General features: G+C 38.3%; 1 protein-coding gene across 1 annotated transcript; it reads left to right on the plus strand.

The window, feature by feature from the left end:
- Positions 1-906: 906 nt before the first annotated feature.
- On the plus strand, positions 907-16,332 carry CCNJL (cyclin J like). The gene is made up of 5 exons (XM_015815341.2): positions 907-969; positions 8,591-8,801; positions 12,361-12,660; positions 13,948-14,107; positions 15,894-16,332. Exons 1-5 carry the CDS (start codon positions 907-909, stop codon positions 16,330-16,332), a joined length of 1,173 nt encoding a protein of 390 aa, XP_015670827.2.

Below are 16,332 nucleotides of genomic sequence, written 5' to 3' on the forward strand. Positions count from 1 at the left end.
TCTTTCCCTCCGCCTTGCAACCCGGGGACATGCAACCCACTGCTGACCTTCCCTGTTGTGATTAGCAAAGGGGGCGGACAAGGGTGCAAGCTTGAGAATTCTCCCTTCTCTTTCTCGGGGTGCAGGGTTTTTCTTGCAAAGAAGTCGTCGGATTCAGGAAAGGACAAAGGCTGTCGCTTTGCGGGCGATCGGCAAAGGTAACGCTAGCACGGGTTTTGTGTGGGCAGCTTGTCAGAAGTTTCAGTCCGCGGAGTTTTGAGAAGTTTCATACCACTTGTACTTCAAAAGAGAGGGAGGGAGAGCAACCCGGGAAAATGCTGTCTTGATTCTCGGCAATCTCGAATCAGATGTGGAAAAAGCGAGTTAGATCTGAAATTCGCCGTTTGTAGTCGGGTATCGGAGGATCTCGGGTTTTGTTGCAAAAAAAAAAAAGCCGGGAAGTCGGTGCCATTTCCCACCACAGGGAAGGTGGGCGTGAGTCGGAAATCGATAATGGCTTGTATTCCAATCAAAATCTCTTCGCTCTTGTTTTGAGCAAAAACAGAGCGACAGGTAACTTGCTGAGAAGATGACTTGATGTCGGCCAAGATTGCTTGAGCCCTTTTGCACAGATTCAAATCTGAAATGGGCATCCAGGTGTAGAGAAGTTTAATGGGCTGAATTATTTTGGGGGGGGAGGGAGGAATTAGCTAAATTTGCAGCCATCAAGTGTATTTGGTTAAGCTGCACCTAGATAATCCCTAATTTTACATTGCAATATGTTTTTCGGCTCCTTTTTAGGAAGGAGTATGTGGGATTGTGTAAAAACAGTGGATGAAGCTTAAATGTGCCCATATTTCCTTTGTTAATTTACTTTGATTTCTGCCTGACCTTGCAGGTGCTTTTCCTTGGATGAGAAGTCTAAGGATGGAAGAGCCATGGTGGAAAGGAGACCTTGCAGCAGACGTTCACCAGACTCTGAGACTGAAGGTTAGATAGACAGCTGCTTCCCTTTTTTCCTCTATCCTTTACTGTTGCTGTTACTACAATTCAAAACAGGTACAATCTGCTGTTTAGTTGCCCTTCCAAAGTAACTTCCAAATAAAATGCATGCAACTAGTATTTTTTAAAAATGACTGAAATTAAACTTAAGTTTTCAGATTTGAATTTACTGAGTCGAGCATGCATGTCATCTACTTTACATTGGAACAAATAGAAAATAAATTGTTCTTAAACAGATGTACTTAATGTAGTAAGGTAGATGACCTTAACAGAATTGCAAGAGGCAAGGAAGAGGCTGGGGGGAGCAGGGAAAGAGAAGGTGATTGGTTATAATAATAATAATAAAACTTTGCAAGTCCATTTGTCTGTTGTGGATTTACGTTATCTTCCCCTTCTCCACATCACACTGGTATCAGGCCTTGCATATTTCTGTCAAGGACACCTTCCTTACATCTACACATTCCTCAGCTGCAATCCTGCTGGCTGGATCTGCTATGGATATAGCTGAACTACAAATTTGGTGGCAAAAGTAAGATGTAAAGCAAGTTATGTAATGGGAAAAAAATAAACCTGATAAAATGGAGACTGCTCTCCTCCTCCTTCCCCCCTCCCACTTTTGGATATGTCCAAGGTCAAACCCAGTTCTTCTCTCTTGCCTAATCCCCTCATACCCAAATTGACCCTCCTCCCTGCCTCCTGAAAGTCTATTTGCCTAACAATAGAACTAACTCCAAGGACAGTGCAGAGACTTGCACAACTTCCCCAAACAGGGCCAACCAGACCCCCAAGGTTTCCTGTCTTGTATCCCTCAATTTCCATAAAAATCTTTGGAAATCAATTGTTCACCGTTCTTCTTTCTTCTAAAGCAGGCACCCAATGATCATTGCAGTAAATGTGGCTCTACAAAACTCTGTTTCTTCCTTTGGCAAAACTCCACAGCAGTTATATAGCTGCCATTACTATGACATCCTTGCACCTTGAAGTTGCTAGTATACAGTAGTTATTCCAAATAGTGTGATAAGTGTGCATCTGGGGTTTTATTTATCTAGCAAGGCCACCCATCTTATGTTCCTCAACTATGGGATATGTGGATGAAGGCTCTTCTTTAAGTACATTTACATTTTCGTCTGAGTAAATGTGGAAATAATTGCTTTCCATGGGAAAATGATAATTTAGTCCTCTCTTAATGGCCATAATTGGAATCAACAACTTGGTTGCTAAGCAGAAAATTGTGTGACTGTGACAGGCCTCCTATCACTTCTCATTGTCATTAAGTGATGCACACTTGTCATTAAGTGAAACATCAAGTGAGAATGACTTGTGAATTTACCTGTGTTCTCCATTAACTCTACTTTTCAGGAGCTAATTATGAAGAATGCAAATGGTGGTCATGTGACCATAGGATGGTACAACTATTGCAAATGCACACCAGGTGCAAAGTGCCTGAATGGCAGTCTCTATGGCAGTTGTAAATGTGAGGGTTGGTCACAGATCTGGGTTTGGTTTTTTTTACACCATTGTAATTTAGAACAGTTACTAAACAAGGAACTTGGTAAGCAAGGAATAACTTTACTAAAAATAAAGTTGCCACATCTGGTCTGCAAAAGTTTGGATGACCCCTAAATGCCATTATATTTTTCTTTACTTCCATGCTGCATGTCCAGATTATGTAATCCAGATCTGGTAGCCCCAACTAGATTTTTTTTCTTCCCTTCTAAAAGCAAAGTGTATCTTAAGTACGTGAACAGATACTTATTTAATAATTCAGACAGTTTTATTTTGCAATATACTCTCTGAGATGGAAATACTTTTTTTTTTAACTCTAAGATGCAAACATATCTTCCTATGGGCTAAAAATGTTGGTTATCCTTTTTCAGCTCTTTGTGGAAATGTTTAATGAAATCAAATAGTGAATGAATATTAATATATATATCTCCCTGTTGTATTAAAACTGAGGGTGTAAAACAGGGGTCCCCAACCCCTGGTCCATGGACCGGCACCAGGCCGGGGCATGCCAGAAACCGGTCCGCACAAACAAGCAAAGCCCCATCCATGGGATGCAGGCAGTACATGAAACCACGCCCCCTCCAATCCACAGAAAAACCTCTCTCTGTGGAACCCTCTTTCTGTGGAACCGGTCCCTGGTGCTCAAAAGGTTGGGGACCTCTGGTTTAAAACACTAAAGGAATGTTACAATCTAAAGCTCATTTTTAGACTCAAACTTTATGGGATTTGGTTAGAGTTTCTTAGGGTGTATATTTGGTATTAAGTTGTAACATTAGCTGGTTTTCAGTTTCCTGAGCATAGTCCCTGATTTGCATAGCAGATACGCCTTTTACCTCTGAATAATTATCTAATGGTTTTAACTATTTTCTGCACTATTATGCCTTTGCTATGGAGATTTGTATTTCAGGAATATTCAGAATTATGTCAAATAGCCTACTATATTTATTGCCAATATTTCATGAGAAAAGGACATTTTGGCTTTTTTTTTAAATCTAGCTGTGTATTTCAGCACACTGTCTGAAAAAGAGAAACTGGTTTATGTTTTACAATTAAGATGAGCAAACTGTATGACAGGTGTGCTTTTGAAAGCACACATGGCCATAGGTTGCACATTTTTCAGCTTCTTTTGGTTTGGATATTCCATTGTTCATTGTGTTGCCAGTAATGCATATGCTAGCTTTTTCAAAGAGAAAAATGCAAAAAAAAGTAAACATGAATTTCATCTGCTTTGAACAGATGAAAGAACATATCTCTATGTTATTTCTTTCATAATTCAGTAACATAATGAATGTGACTTGCAATTAGAAACAGTCAAAGCTTAGAATCTCCTAGGAGGTCTTATTTCTCTAAATATTTACTTTGGTATATGCTAATGTTGTCTGTCTCTTTGAGCAGGCTATTTAATTTTCTTCCCTACTCCTACCAGATTATTTTCAAAGGACCATTTCGTTCTTGAAATTTCTTTTTTCCTTATTGGCTATAAACCACAATAAATTAACAGCTAATGATGAGGATCTTGCAATAGGAGCGTTTTCCTAATTCTTTCCATGTGCATGCAGAAAAATATCATGAGTTGGTGAACTTTGGTAGATCTGAGACTGAAATTCTATTATTTACTATAGCTCCGTCTCTGAAGATAATAAAGAATTCCACTACACTAATACTGCTGCAAAGACCCATTTGCATTATTTTTATGTCCCACACCCTTTTGGATATGCTTCAGATACTTGTGGTTGTGAGGGTGTCAGAGCTCTCCAGTTTTCATAATTTCCTAGGATAAGAGATATACAAACTATAGAATGGCCCCAGAGCTTTGTTTCCTCCAGAGAGGCTGACACCAAATTGTAATTTCTCATGAGACAGAAGAATATTATTCATAGAATAATGAACTGTATTTTTATTCTTATTTTAATTTAAACTGAGACCATTTTTTTTTAAACTGGCTCCAGCATTCAAAATGCAGGGTCTGGTACATCATATCAAAGCCGAGTAGAAGTTGCAGTATAAAACTGGTTGTGTACCTCTGCTCTGTGGAGTTGGAAATCTGATACCCCTGGAGAGTGCTAGGTTCTAGAAGAAACAGATTTCTTACTCCACCACCTCCCCAAATGTTCTTTTTCAGTGCCTGATTGGTGAAAGATAAAACTGTTTTTTCACAAAGCCTGAAAGACAGTTAACACTGATAAGAGTTTGAAAGGATTAGTGTTGTGATGGCTCTTCCCAGTTATGTCTAGTGAGTGGGGAGATCTGATCTAATTGGAAAGATTAATATTACCTAGGCAGAAGCAGCCTGCTGGATAGACATTTCTATAGGCTGGTTATAGGTGTTACCTGTTTGCATAGATTCAAACATATTGCAGGTCTGACGGTTTCAATGCTGTTTTTTTCCCTTCTAATTTTTATATCTAATGAAACATTTTCCTTTCAGTGTTTAACTATACACATGGTGTCTTATTGTCGGATATTAACCATACACCTTCCAGCTAATGTAGTTTCAGCAATCAAGAACAGTTTTTGATTTATATAATGCCTACTCTCTCTAATATAGGATTAAAAATTAGAGGTACCCTGATCTGGCAGTGAAGGACCAGGTCTACACTGAAGGTTCAATTAAGCTGAATTATGGCTAAAAGCCTATGCACAGGAATTTTCTCAACTAAAGGTCAGCATCTGGTTAGAGTTAGATAAAAGTCAACAGCACTCAAGGAGAATTGGACCTAGTTTGCTTGTAGCTACACATAGGGATTTTAGGCTGATCCCTCTTTTCACACTACGCCCAGTGCTGCCTCCTACAGTAGGCTCCCAGTCTGCCTACAGTAGGCTCCCAGTGCTGCCTCCTACAGTAGGCTTTCCAGAAGACCTTAAGCCTTAAGGGTATACCCTGTCATTAATATAAGCTGAGGCTGGAGCTCAATATTTATGAATGTTAGCATATGGGGGAGTATTGTTTTGAGACTCTGGGAGTTATTTGGGAAGGTGTTTGTTTTTATTGTTTTTATGTATATTCCTATCACTATTGTGACCATATAAGCCTCTTAAATCAATACATCTTGATTTGGATGTGAAGTGACAGCATCCAAAATAGTCATTAATAGTTGTTCTTCGCCTTAGAAGAAAATATCCAAGGGAGTGCCCTTGGCTCTGTGCTGGTGTCTATGTCATAATAGCATTTTTATCAATGATTTGGATGGGGAATTGATGGACATTTATAAAATTTGCAGCTGGGACAAAACTGCGAGGTGTGGCTGATATCTTAGTTGAATGAGAGGAAATTCCAAAAACACCAGACAAGCTTGAACTATGTGCAAAAATGAAACCAATGGAATTTAACAGGGAGAAATAATCTAAACTGGGTAGGAAAAAGACACATGTATAGGATGATGGAGATCTGACTTGGCAGTAATACCTGTGGAAAGTAATTAAACATGAACTAATAATGTGCTGCAAATAAAAGTGGTATTGTAGGGTACATTAACTGGAGCCTAGAAAGCATATTGTGAGAAGTGATTTTTCCAAGTTTATGGTGCCTGATCAGAGTTCATATGGAGTAGTGTGTCCTGCACCCTGCAACTTAAAAACATCAGGGACAAAATGGAGCAAAAGGTAAAAGGTGATACCCAATGAGTAATGTTAGAGAAGAAATAACAGAGATCCAAAAGCTGTCATTTAGTTGAATGAGTAGATGTATCCTCTGTTGTTGGGAAAAGTCAGGATTAAAACTGCAATGTAGTTTATTAAAATTAGGGAAAGCAGGTTCAGGCTAGATATTAGGAGAAACTTTGAACTGTACAAGCTCTCAGTGGAACAGGCTGCCAAATAAAGTTGTGAGTTCTCTTTCCCTTGAGGTCTTCAGACAGGCTGCATGATCATCTGTCACAGGTGCTCCAGTGGATCCTGCACTGAACACTGGAGTTGATTAGATAATCGCCAAGGTTGTTTCCAACTTTATGATTCTGTGATTCTTTGTGATGTATGCTAAACCAATCAGTAATTAAATTGTACTAGTATTCTTGTGTTAGTGCTATTTTTTTAAAAGATAAATAAATTGAAGTGTCTTCTCTATGTCTGGTAGCACTGTGTATCACATCCTTATGGCTGGCATTTCAAAAGATCAAAGCAATGACCTTCATTGTCATTCTTAAGTTCTGCTCCCTTGGTGACATATAAAAGTGGCTTTTGAAATATGGAGCAGGCATTATAGAATACCTGCCTGCCTGCTAAATATGGTGATGATGTAGTTTTCTATGGATTTGTATCCAGTTTTATTTTCCAGTCAAGTCAGAAACTGCAAAATACTCTGTCTCTGAAAAGACTGTGTTGATTCGGTTTTGCTTCTTGAACAGACTTATGGGAACATCTAATTGTCCTGTTTAGAATGCATCTGGTACATCCCAGTAGATAACTGACTATATTTACCTGGGGAAATCAGATCTTTATCGTGGTATAAATATTTACTTGTGATCCTTTTCTTTAAGAGGTTTTATCAAATCATTACAAACAGGGCAACTTCACCATTTTAGCCCATTAAAAAAAAAGTGAACAGAACATATCTGGACCTGGATTTTAGATTTCAGGAGTTAGTATCAATAACATTTTATGCAAAACTGAACTAATATATAGAATTTCTCAAAGGCAAATTGTTTTGTTCCATTTTGATGGCAGTGCTGCTGAAGAGCTATCAGGAGTCCTATGCTCTTGTTATGTTGTCCCTGCCTCCCACAAACCTAGAATGAAAGTTGGAAAGAGACACTGAAGCTTCATCCAGGTGTCTTCTCTGATCAGAATGCTAATGGCATGGCTTTGGGCTGCATTGTTCCTTGGCAAAATTAGCTGCTTGAGCGCAGCTAGTTCTTCCAGCATAAACAGTGGCCATCACAGCATGCACTGGTTCTAGAAACAGATTTATTTGTGATTTGGATGATTTCCCTCTCCTGTTAATTGGAAAGGTTGGAAAAAAATTTCATCAAGCTTGTCTTCACAGGGAGATTAAACCACATACCTTCACAGACACCTTCCAGGCTTTTGCTCCTGCTTGAAAAGTGTAGACAAGTTAATTGCATTTATTTCATTCATTCTTTTGCTCTTAGACATTGAATTATTGAAGCAAATGGACCTCAATTTAAAAGTAGACGTTGCATTGCCAAGAGTATTGATAACACAAAGCTGCTTTCTATTTTGACTTTGCTTCAGCTTGAATTCTACATAGGTGATGCGGAATTCACTTAAAACAAGCAACATCCTAGGTAGTGCTTTTTATTCTTATATTCAGTTGGTTAGATAAATTATTATGCATCATTTAACTAACCAGAATAAAAAGCACTACCTAGGATGTTGCTTGTTTTAAGTAAATTCTGCATCACCTTTGCCTTCCCTTCACCCCCAATCTTCAAATATACAGAAGAGTATTCTTTTGTGAAGATTTTGTAGTAACAAGGTCAGGAAGATCTCCTTAGTCGGTAGCAGTCTTCCTCAGCTTTCTTTTTAAAAAAAAAAAATCTTGGAGGAACCCGTGAAATAGTTTTCAGGTCTTAAGGGACACCTGCATAAAAATATAAAAATACAATTAATTTCTATCACTTTTATGACCTTTACAACAATAGCAAAGTAGCAGGCAAGCCACCAAGTTGTATTAGGTATTTGAAAATTCCCACTTTTATGAGCTACACTCAAAAAAACAATGTTTATTTGATTTGTCTGTCATGACCTCAGTTGAAAAAAACACTAGTCCAGAGCCTGGTTTTCATAGGTCAGGATTATCAAACGCCACTGTTAACGTAAGATTTTGTAAATAATGCTGCTTTGCCAGAAGTGTGATTAAGTATTTAGCGTACTGTACAGCATAACGGCTGGTTGTTTTTTTTTAAGATCTCTCTCTACATACACAAGTTTATTTCGTAGAGTACAAACAATTTGTATAAATTTAATTGCTTTTCAGTATCTAATTATCCGGACAGGATGGTTTGATGGGACCATTTTGTATTCCTGGGGTTGTTATCTGCTTGCCAGAATAAGCGGTACAGTGCTGATCTGGATATTCTCTTTACTGAAATGGATATTCGCTTGAATACCCCTTTTCTTCCTCCTTCGGTTTGTGTTGCTATAGGAACTGAAACTGCCAGTCTACAAGGCCCATTCTCCACAAATCGAAAGACGGTGCTACTTTGCTCACCTCCTTACTGTCCTCAGCAGCCATTGCCAACTTTGTCCCACAGCTCGGCACCTTGCTGTCTACTTGCTGGACCTTTTTATGGATCGCTATGATGTTACTGTGAAGCAGTTATATGTCGTTTCAATTGCGTGTCTTCTCCTTGCAAGTAAGTCACTTTTCCTAATGATACAGAAATCACGTAATACGATTTGGGTGGGGAGGGCTTTTTGCCTAGTAAACACACAAGAGAAAGCCAATGTAATGTGTGCAGTATAATGCATCAAGAGATGGTTCTTTTAAAGACCGTATTTCAGTAATCTTTGAGCTTGCATTTCTTAGTGATGTCTTCAACTTCTTGTTGCACAGAAATGTTCAAATTACAGGTCGTGCTTGACTTACAACCATACGTTTAGTGACTGTTCAAAGTTACAACAGCACTGAAAAAGTGTCCATTTTTCATACTTACGACCGTTGCAAATTCCCACAATCGTATGATCAAAGCTTGGCAACTGGCAGGTATTTATGATGGTTGCAGTGTCCTGGGGTCATGTGATCCCCTTTTGCAATCTTTTAACAAACAAAGTCAATGGGGAACCAGATTCATTTAACAACCGTGTTACTGACAACTGGTGATTCACTTAACAACCGTTGCAAGAGAGGTGAAATGGGGCAAAACTCAGCTGTCTTGCTTAGCAATAGAAATTTTGGGCTCAGTTGTGGTAAGTCAAGGATTGCCGGTACAGCACAACCAGAACTATGCTAAAGAATGTTGTGTATTCGGTGTGGTGGCCTTTAGATATTATAGAATAGAATAGAGCTGGAAGGGACCTTGGAGGTCTTCTAGTCCAGCCCCCTGCTCAAGAAGGAGGATCTATACCATCTCAGGCAAGTGACTGTCTAGTCTCTTCTTAAAAACCTCCAGTGATGGAGCACCCACGATTTCTGAAGGCAAGCTGTTCCACCGGTTAATTGTCCTCACTGTTAGGAAGTTTCTCCTCAATTCCAGGTTGCTTCTCTCTGTGGTTAGTCTCCAACCATTGTTTCTCATCCTTCCCTCTGGTGCTTTGGTGAACAACCTGGCCCCCTCTTCATGGTGGCAGCCCCTCATAATAATGACATGAACATTGTTTTTACTCAGTACATTGCTATGATATTGGAAGACCAAAAGTAGAAGCTAAGCTAGCCTTGTATTTATGGCGGAGCATCTCCCAGACCCTTTAACCATTAACCATTCTATCTGGTGCTGCTGGGAATTGTAGGTCAGCCACCACCTGCTTCTCCATGGCTTGTCTAACTCTGTAACACATCCTTATAAGTCTTTAGAGATAGGGCAGACAGTTTAACAGATTGTCTAAACAGATGTATTTCAAGGTTGTAACAGACTTTTTCAGGTTGTTAATTCCTGCTTGGAAAGTTGTCATGGTATGGTACTAAACAAAATTAAATGCACGCAAAACCATTTTGAGCAGGCTTTTTAAGGAGGGTGTCGCCTATGGTTATTGGTGCAGTTAGATTCCAAAAGACCAATCTGAAAGGGAGGAGATAAGCAACAGCTAATAAAAACAACAAAGGCAGGCGAAGGGATCAATGTGTCTTCTAGTATCTATTGTCTGCCCTTTGTACTCTGCTCCCACAGAACATTTTTTACATGTTGATTTTTGACTCCACAAGCTAGAAAAATGCATGAAACTTAAACAAGAAAGAAGGAAAGCACTTTTATAATTTTAATTAATATCAGAGTTTTTTATATTCATGCTTGTACAATATCAGTAATCCACTGGTGAGACACTCATTTCTTGAGAAACCAGAATTCTGGCTTGTCAGGAATGCACAAGCTTTGGTGTAGTATGGACATTCAGACAAAAGACTTCAGCTTTTGCCCGCTGTTCTGAATATGGGATGGAAAATGGGATATTTCATCTGTATTATTAGCTCCTCAGCTAATTCTGAAACCTGGATGTAGTGCTTTTGGGGGAGTCTACAACAGAAAGGCACAACTGGAAGATCTGTATCATACCTGATAAAGTTTACAGCATTGTATATAAATATAAATTTTAAGAGGTATGGACTTCAGTTCCCAAAATTCTCCAGCCATAAGGAATGATGACTGGAAAATTCCGGGAGTTGAAGTCATATCCTAAAAACGCTATTCGATATCAATAGAATAAGAAATAGAAGCATTGCTTAATGCATTTGGAGCTAATACATCAAAGTGTGAGTAATTTATATAGTATTAGTTTATATAGTGTATATAATATTGTATATATGAGGTTATGTACTGTATAGTATTAAATTATCCTGCCTTTTTAAAACCTCTTGATGGAAACAGATTTCAGTCTGTTGTCCTAGACCAGGGGTGTCAAACTTGCCGCATCACATGATGTGTCACGACGTATCGAGACTTTTTTCCCCTTGCTGGAACTGGGTTGGGCACAGCTTCCGTGTGACGCATCCGGCCCGTGGGCTGGCAGTTTGACACCCTGTCCTAGACTAATTGGTATAGATAAGGTGTAGTTCTAAAGCAATATTTTTTAAAAAATCCCGCATTTTTATGCTAGCCATCAGCTTCAGTTCTGAATTATAAATTGGTCAAAAATTAGCTTATCTTGGTTTTTATTGTAATTGATTGAATAGAATGGAAATTTGGTAAATGCTTGGTTACCTTAAATAAATTTCTCTTTGGGTAGTAACTTTTTAGCTACTCAGCATATCTTTACACAAAAATGTGGATTTTTTTCACATACAAAATGTTAACCAGGTCTGAAGTAAGCAAACATACTTTTAATTTGGGATAACTACAGCAGCATATGGTTTTGACTCCATGATGAACAAGAAAAATTAAGGGGTTATTGGAGTTTAGCAAGTAATAGTTTATGCACATATCTCCTTACTTTTAAACAGGATTACTCTTGAGGCTTGGAAGGTTTAACTATATCCTCTTTTTTTTCCCATAGCCCTCTTGAGGATGGATACAGATGCTTTATTGTTAAATTTTCTCTCTCACCACCCTACATTTTTATGTTTGGTTTCTTTGATTTTTATAGAATGCAAAGTTTGGGAATTATGAGGCAAACCTTACAGTATATTTATTTTTAAATTCAATGTTTCAAAAAAAGAAAGGCTAAATTTATGCAGTAATTATTACTGTTGCAATATTTTAGAGTAAATATTTCCAAATTCCTGCACAACTAAGTAAGAATGCTACATCATTAAGCGTTTACATTGGTTACATAGCTAGCATAAAAAAAAATGCTGCAAACACACATACACACACCCCAAATGTTGGTTTCTTCTCTTTCTTTCCTTTCATCCTTCAGAGTTACCTGTGATACTTGAATTTGAAACTGGGATTTCTTTAATGAGAAAAGGTAGAACATGGTCTCAAATCCGTTTTATAATTCCACAAATTCAGACATAATGGAACTGTGGTTTTGTTTTCATAGCAGAAAAAAAAGCCTCGGTCTCTTGTATCCATGAAGACAGTGGTGGGATTCAAATATGTGAACAACCAGTTCTCTGTGTGGATGCTGCTTCGGGAAGTCCATTCTGGACCTGGGCAACAAAAAAATTAGCTACCGGTTCTGCCGAAGTGGTGCGAACCGGCTGAATCCTACCACTGCATGAGGACTAATGAATCTATAGATGATTTAAACATGTAGTATGATGGTATAAGATGGATGTGGGCCTTAAATCAATCTCATTGAGTTAATCTTTTCTTACATTAGGCAAATTTGAAGAGAAAGAGGATAAAGTGCCCAAACTACAACTGCTGAACAACTTTGCTTACATGTGCAGCCTTAATCTAATGCTTACGAAAAAAGACCTACTGAAGATGGAACTGTTGCTCCTGGAGAGCTTCAATTGGAATCTGTGTCTGCCAACGCCAGCACACTACATTGACTACTACCTCTTTGCTTCTGTCAGTGAGAGTGACCTCCACAAAGGTTGGCCCATCACCTCTGTAACCAAGTTCAGAGCCATCATGGAGAAATACTCTCACTCGTTCCTAGAAGCTTCACTGCAAGGTAATTGAGGTGTAGGAAGCCTCAGTGTAGCTTCCTAATCATCTTGAGGACCAAAAGAAGGCATAATGTTACCACAAGGGCCCCCCCCCCCAAGCTGTTCAATTCATCAACCCCTTTGTAAAGTTTCAGACAGTTCATTGATCCCAAACAGGTATTATATGAAAATAATTCAATACATACTACTTTGACTAATAGTATTATGAATGGTAATAACCACAACCCTCTGGATAGTCTCATTGAGCCTTCAGGGTCAATATTGACTTTGAAAAACCCTGATGAGGCTAAACATTTAAAGCACATTTAAATAGGAGTGTGAGAATGGGAAGGAAAAGCCACTAGGAGGCAGTGTTATGCCTCTAACCATTTTAGAAAAACTCAGTGCATGATTCTTCTACGCATGATTCAGTTCTACGAGCACAACTTTGGAGAATTTCAACTTAAGAAGGTAATGCAATACTGAGGATAGTTAAAAGCACATTTTCTCAGTTCTTCCTATGCTGTTAAAGGACATAAAGCATCAAATAGTGATTTCTCTATTATAAAGTATCGGCAGGGTGTTCTGCTGTATGTTTTGCTTGACAATAAATTTTGTTGGTGGTATTCAAAGGACCCAACTCTCTTAGGTCAGCTATTTGTTCTCTTGTGCAGCTACCCACATCACTTTATTGTCAACATCCTGTGAAATGAGGGGGCAGAATTGCTAGGCATTGGGCAGCATATAAATTCAACACATTATTAGTACTTACAGCATTTTCCAGTATTGCAAAAGGAAACTTGAGAAGCTGTCAACTCTTTTCCTCACCCTCCATAGAAGCAAATTTTAAAATTTCCAGTGGTCTGATCATGGCACCATTACATTTGAACTCAGGGTGAAACTCAGGCAGACCTTCTCATTTTAAACTTTCCTCCATTCAGCCGGGGTGTGGGGTGTGGGGGGGGAGGTGCAAAATATCACACATTCCTGGAGCAGCCCTGGCTTTGCAGGGCATTCTAGGAGCATCGCTGTTTGGGCAGCATCAGAATTTGGTTTCGTTTTTAAGTAAGCATGCTCAGGATTGCAGTGTTAGAGGTCTAAAGGAAGCAGTAAATTAAATGCCTATTTAACAGCATTTTTCATATCATGAGTTATTATCTAGCACACCAAGAGGCTTCAGTAGCTTTCCACGATGTTCCTTGCAAACAGCCATGACGCCTCAGTATTAATCAATTTTGTCGCAAAGAGAATTCATTTATAAACAGTTTTATATGCTTATTTCCTGTCTTTCCCCTTCTCCTCCCCCCCTGCAGATCATGTTTTTCTTTCTTTTCGACCTTCTCTTGTTGCTGCTGCTTGTGTGGGTGCCTCCCGCCTCTATCTTGAGATGTCTCCCTTGTGGACCACCCAACTTCAGCTGCTGACATGTTATTCCTGGGAACACCTTATTCCTTGCATTGAACTCATGCTTGGGTAAGTTTCAAAGAGAAGTAGACCATTCTCCTGACTACCAATCCGGTGTCATGGACCAGACAGATGCCATGTTTGGATCTAAAGTAGGCGGGAGGAGGTTCCCTATCTATTGGCTGCTCCTACAACGCAATTATGGCTTTTTCTGATCTTGAATAGTAGTTGCATAAGCCCAGGAAAATATGTGCAAGTTAGTTAAATGGATTTGCTATTGGCAATGACTCTTCTTCAATGACTTATGCTTGCATTCGGAAATAAAATGTTGGTCTCTAGAGGCCCTGTGGTTGCCATGATCCAAAGTTTTACCAAGTGATGTTTTCTTTTGGATGCTGTAGTTCCTACAAGTTGCTCCCATTGTCCTAAGTCTTTGCAGTGTGCTAATATAATACTAGTACTATGTGTTCATATAATAGATTCCTGCATAGATATTTAGCACATCAGCAAATTGATGGGCAACTTTTAAAATAAATTCTTGACACACCATCAACTCTACTGTAGTTCATTGTTTTCTCTTTCCTGAACTTGAAACAAGAGAATGTAAATGGTATTCAGCTATAAAATTACTAAAACCATAAAATCTTCAGGAATTGTATTTTTTCCCCCCAGCAGCATATGGGTTATTATGGGAAAGTGTATTTATTCAGCAACCAAGTTTCATATTTTTTTATAAATTTTTTATTGCATTTAAAATTATAACAAAAAAGAACAAAAGGAACAAAGCACAAACATAAACACATTATTAAAAATATGTAACAAATGCTTAAAATAAGTAAATAAATAAAATATAAAGTATATGTTATAACAATTTTATGCATAATTATCTAATATTTATATTATACATATGTTTATTATATGACAATCATGCTTTTTTAATCTATTGCACTTTGCATAAATGAGTGTCATATTTCATTATATTTATCCATACAAAGTCTATGTCTATCGGCAATCTTCTCATAGGTAGCACGTGTAATTGAGTCTTGAATCAATTGAGTAAATGAGGCCATACATTTATCTTTCCAATGATGTTATGTCAATCTTTTAGTTGTAATAAAGCACAGAGAATCCATTCATGGTGTCCAATTGTCAGATTCCATGTACTAGATGTGTAATTCAAGATAATACTATCCTATGAATATTTTAGCTTTTTGTTGTACAGTCAAATTTATAAGTACTCCACTATTTTCTCACAAAACATAGTAAGTACAGGGCAATGGAAAAAATATAGTGCTCTCCTAGACAGTTTTCAATACAAATATAATGGAGTCCAATTATTTTTTGTTATAATAAGTCATAGTTTAAGGTTCACACACTAGGTATAGAAGTTAAGACACTCTCCCATTGTCTTAGGTTATATAGGAATTTCTAATTCTGTAGTTTATTAATCTCTTACCTGTATCTAAAATGGATTTATTGATAACAAATACTGTATATATAGAAATTAATAGGTTTTAAAAGATTTAACCAGTTGTATTATATTGGGTATCTGAGAAGCTGGAAATGGTTTTGTCCAATGTTGTTAACAAATGTTGTAGCTATAAATATTGCCACTGAGTTACATCTGATAAATGATACTTGCCAATAAAGGAGAATATCTGCAGCTCAGATTTGAAATGAAGAATCCTTGGTGCTCTCTGAGCTTAGTTATTTTCTTGCAGATGTTTGATTACCCAAACTAGGTAACATCATCAGTGCTAGTTGATACTTGTTTCTTAGCACAGCATATGTTAATTTATTTCACATTTCTTTTCAAAACGTGGTTTGATTGTGTTTTTGATTTATTTTCTCCTAGCAAAGTTCATAGTAAGGATCCCAGAGAAAACACACAGAAAAAGGATTGCATGGCCCTGTTGCAACAACGACAGCAGCAACAAATAATGGAAAGCCTAACACTCCAGACGCCAACTCAGGTTCTCTTCCATCAGCCACAGTACCATCCCCTGCCCCAACCCTCAGCTGTCCTGTCGCAGTTCTGTTCTCCAATACAGGATCTGTGCTCCGCTTATCGGGATTCCTTGCAAGCTCCTCGATCTAGTGGCCTCAGTTCAGGGAACAGTAGGCTGAGTACTTATTCTGCCCTGCAGGAGAATTTGCAGACCGTGTCTATCCAAGGGCCAATCACGATGCAGGTAGCCATTTCGACAGAATCCAGGCATTGCCTCTCATTGGTCTACGGCAGCAGTTACTTCAGCAGGCATCACTCATACACAGCAGGCTGTTTCGATGGCTGA

The sequence above is a fragment of the Protobothrops mucrosquamatus genome, unplaced genomic scaffold, assembly GCF_001527695.2.
Source record: "Protobothrops mucrosquamatus isolate PMUCROS unplaced genomic scaffold, P.Mucros_1.0 scaffold336, whole genome shotgun sequence".
NCBI classification, from domain to species: Eukaryota; Metazoa; Chordata; class Lepidosauria; order Squamata; family Viperidae; genus Protobothrops; species Protobothrops mucrosquamatus.

Excerpts from the sequence above, each read along its gene's own strand:
- CCNJL (XM_015815341.2), top strand. The coding sequence starts at position 907 with ATGGAAGAGCCATGGTGGAAAGGAGACCTTGCAGCAGACGTTCACCAG. Across the intron at positions 8,802-12,360 it reads TGCGTGTCTTCTCCTTGCAA|GCAAATTTGAAGAGAAAGAG; the intron begins GTAAGTCACTTT and ends TTCTTACATTAG. Across the intron at positions 14,108-15,893 it reads TGCATTGAACTCATGCTTGG|CAAAGTTCATAGTAAGGATC; the intron begins GTAAGTTTCAAA and ends ATTTTCTCCTAG.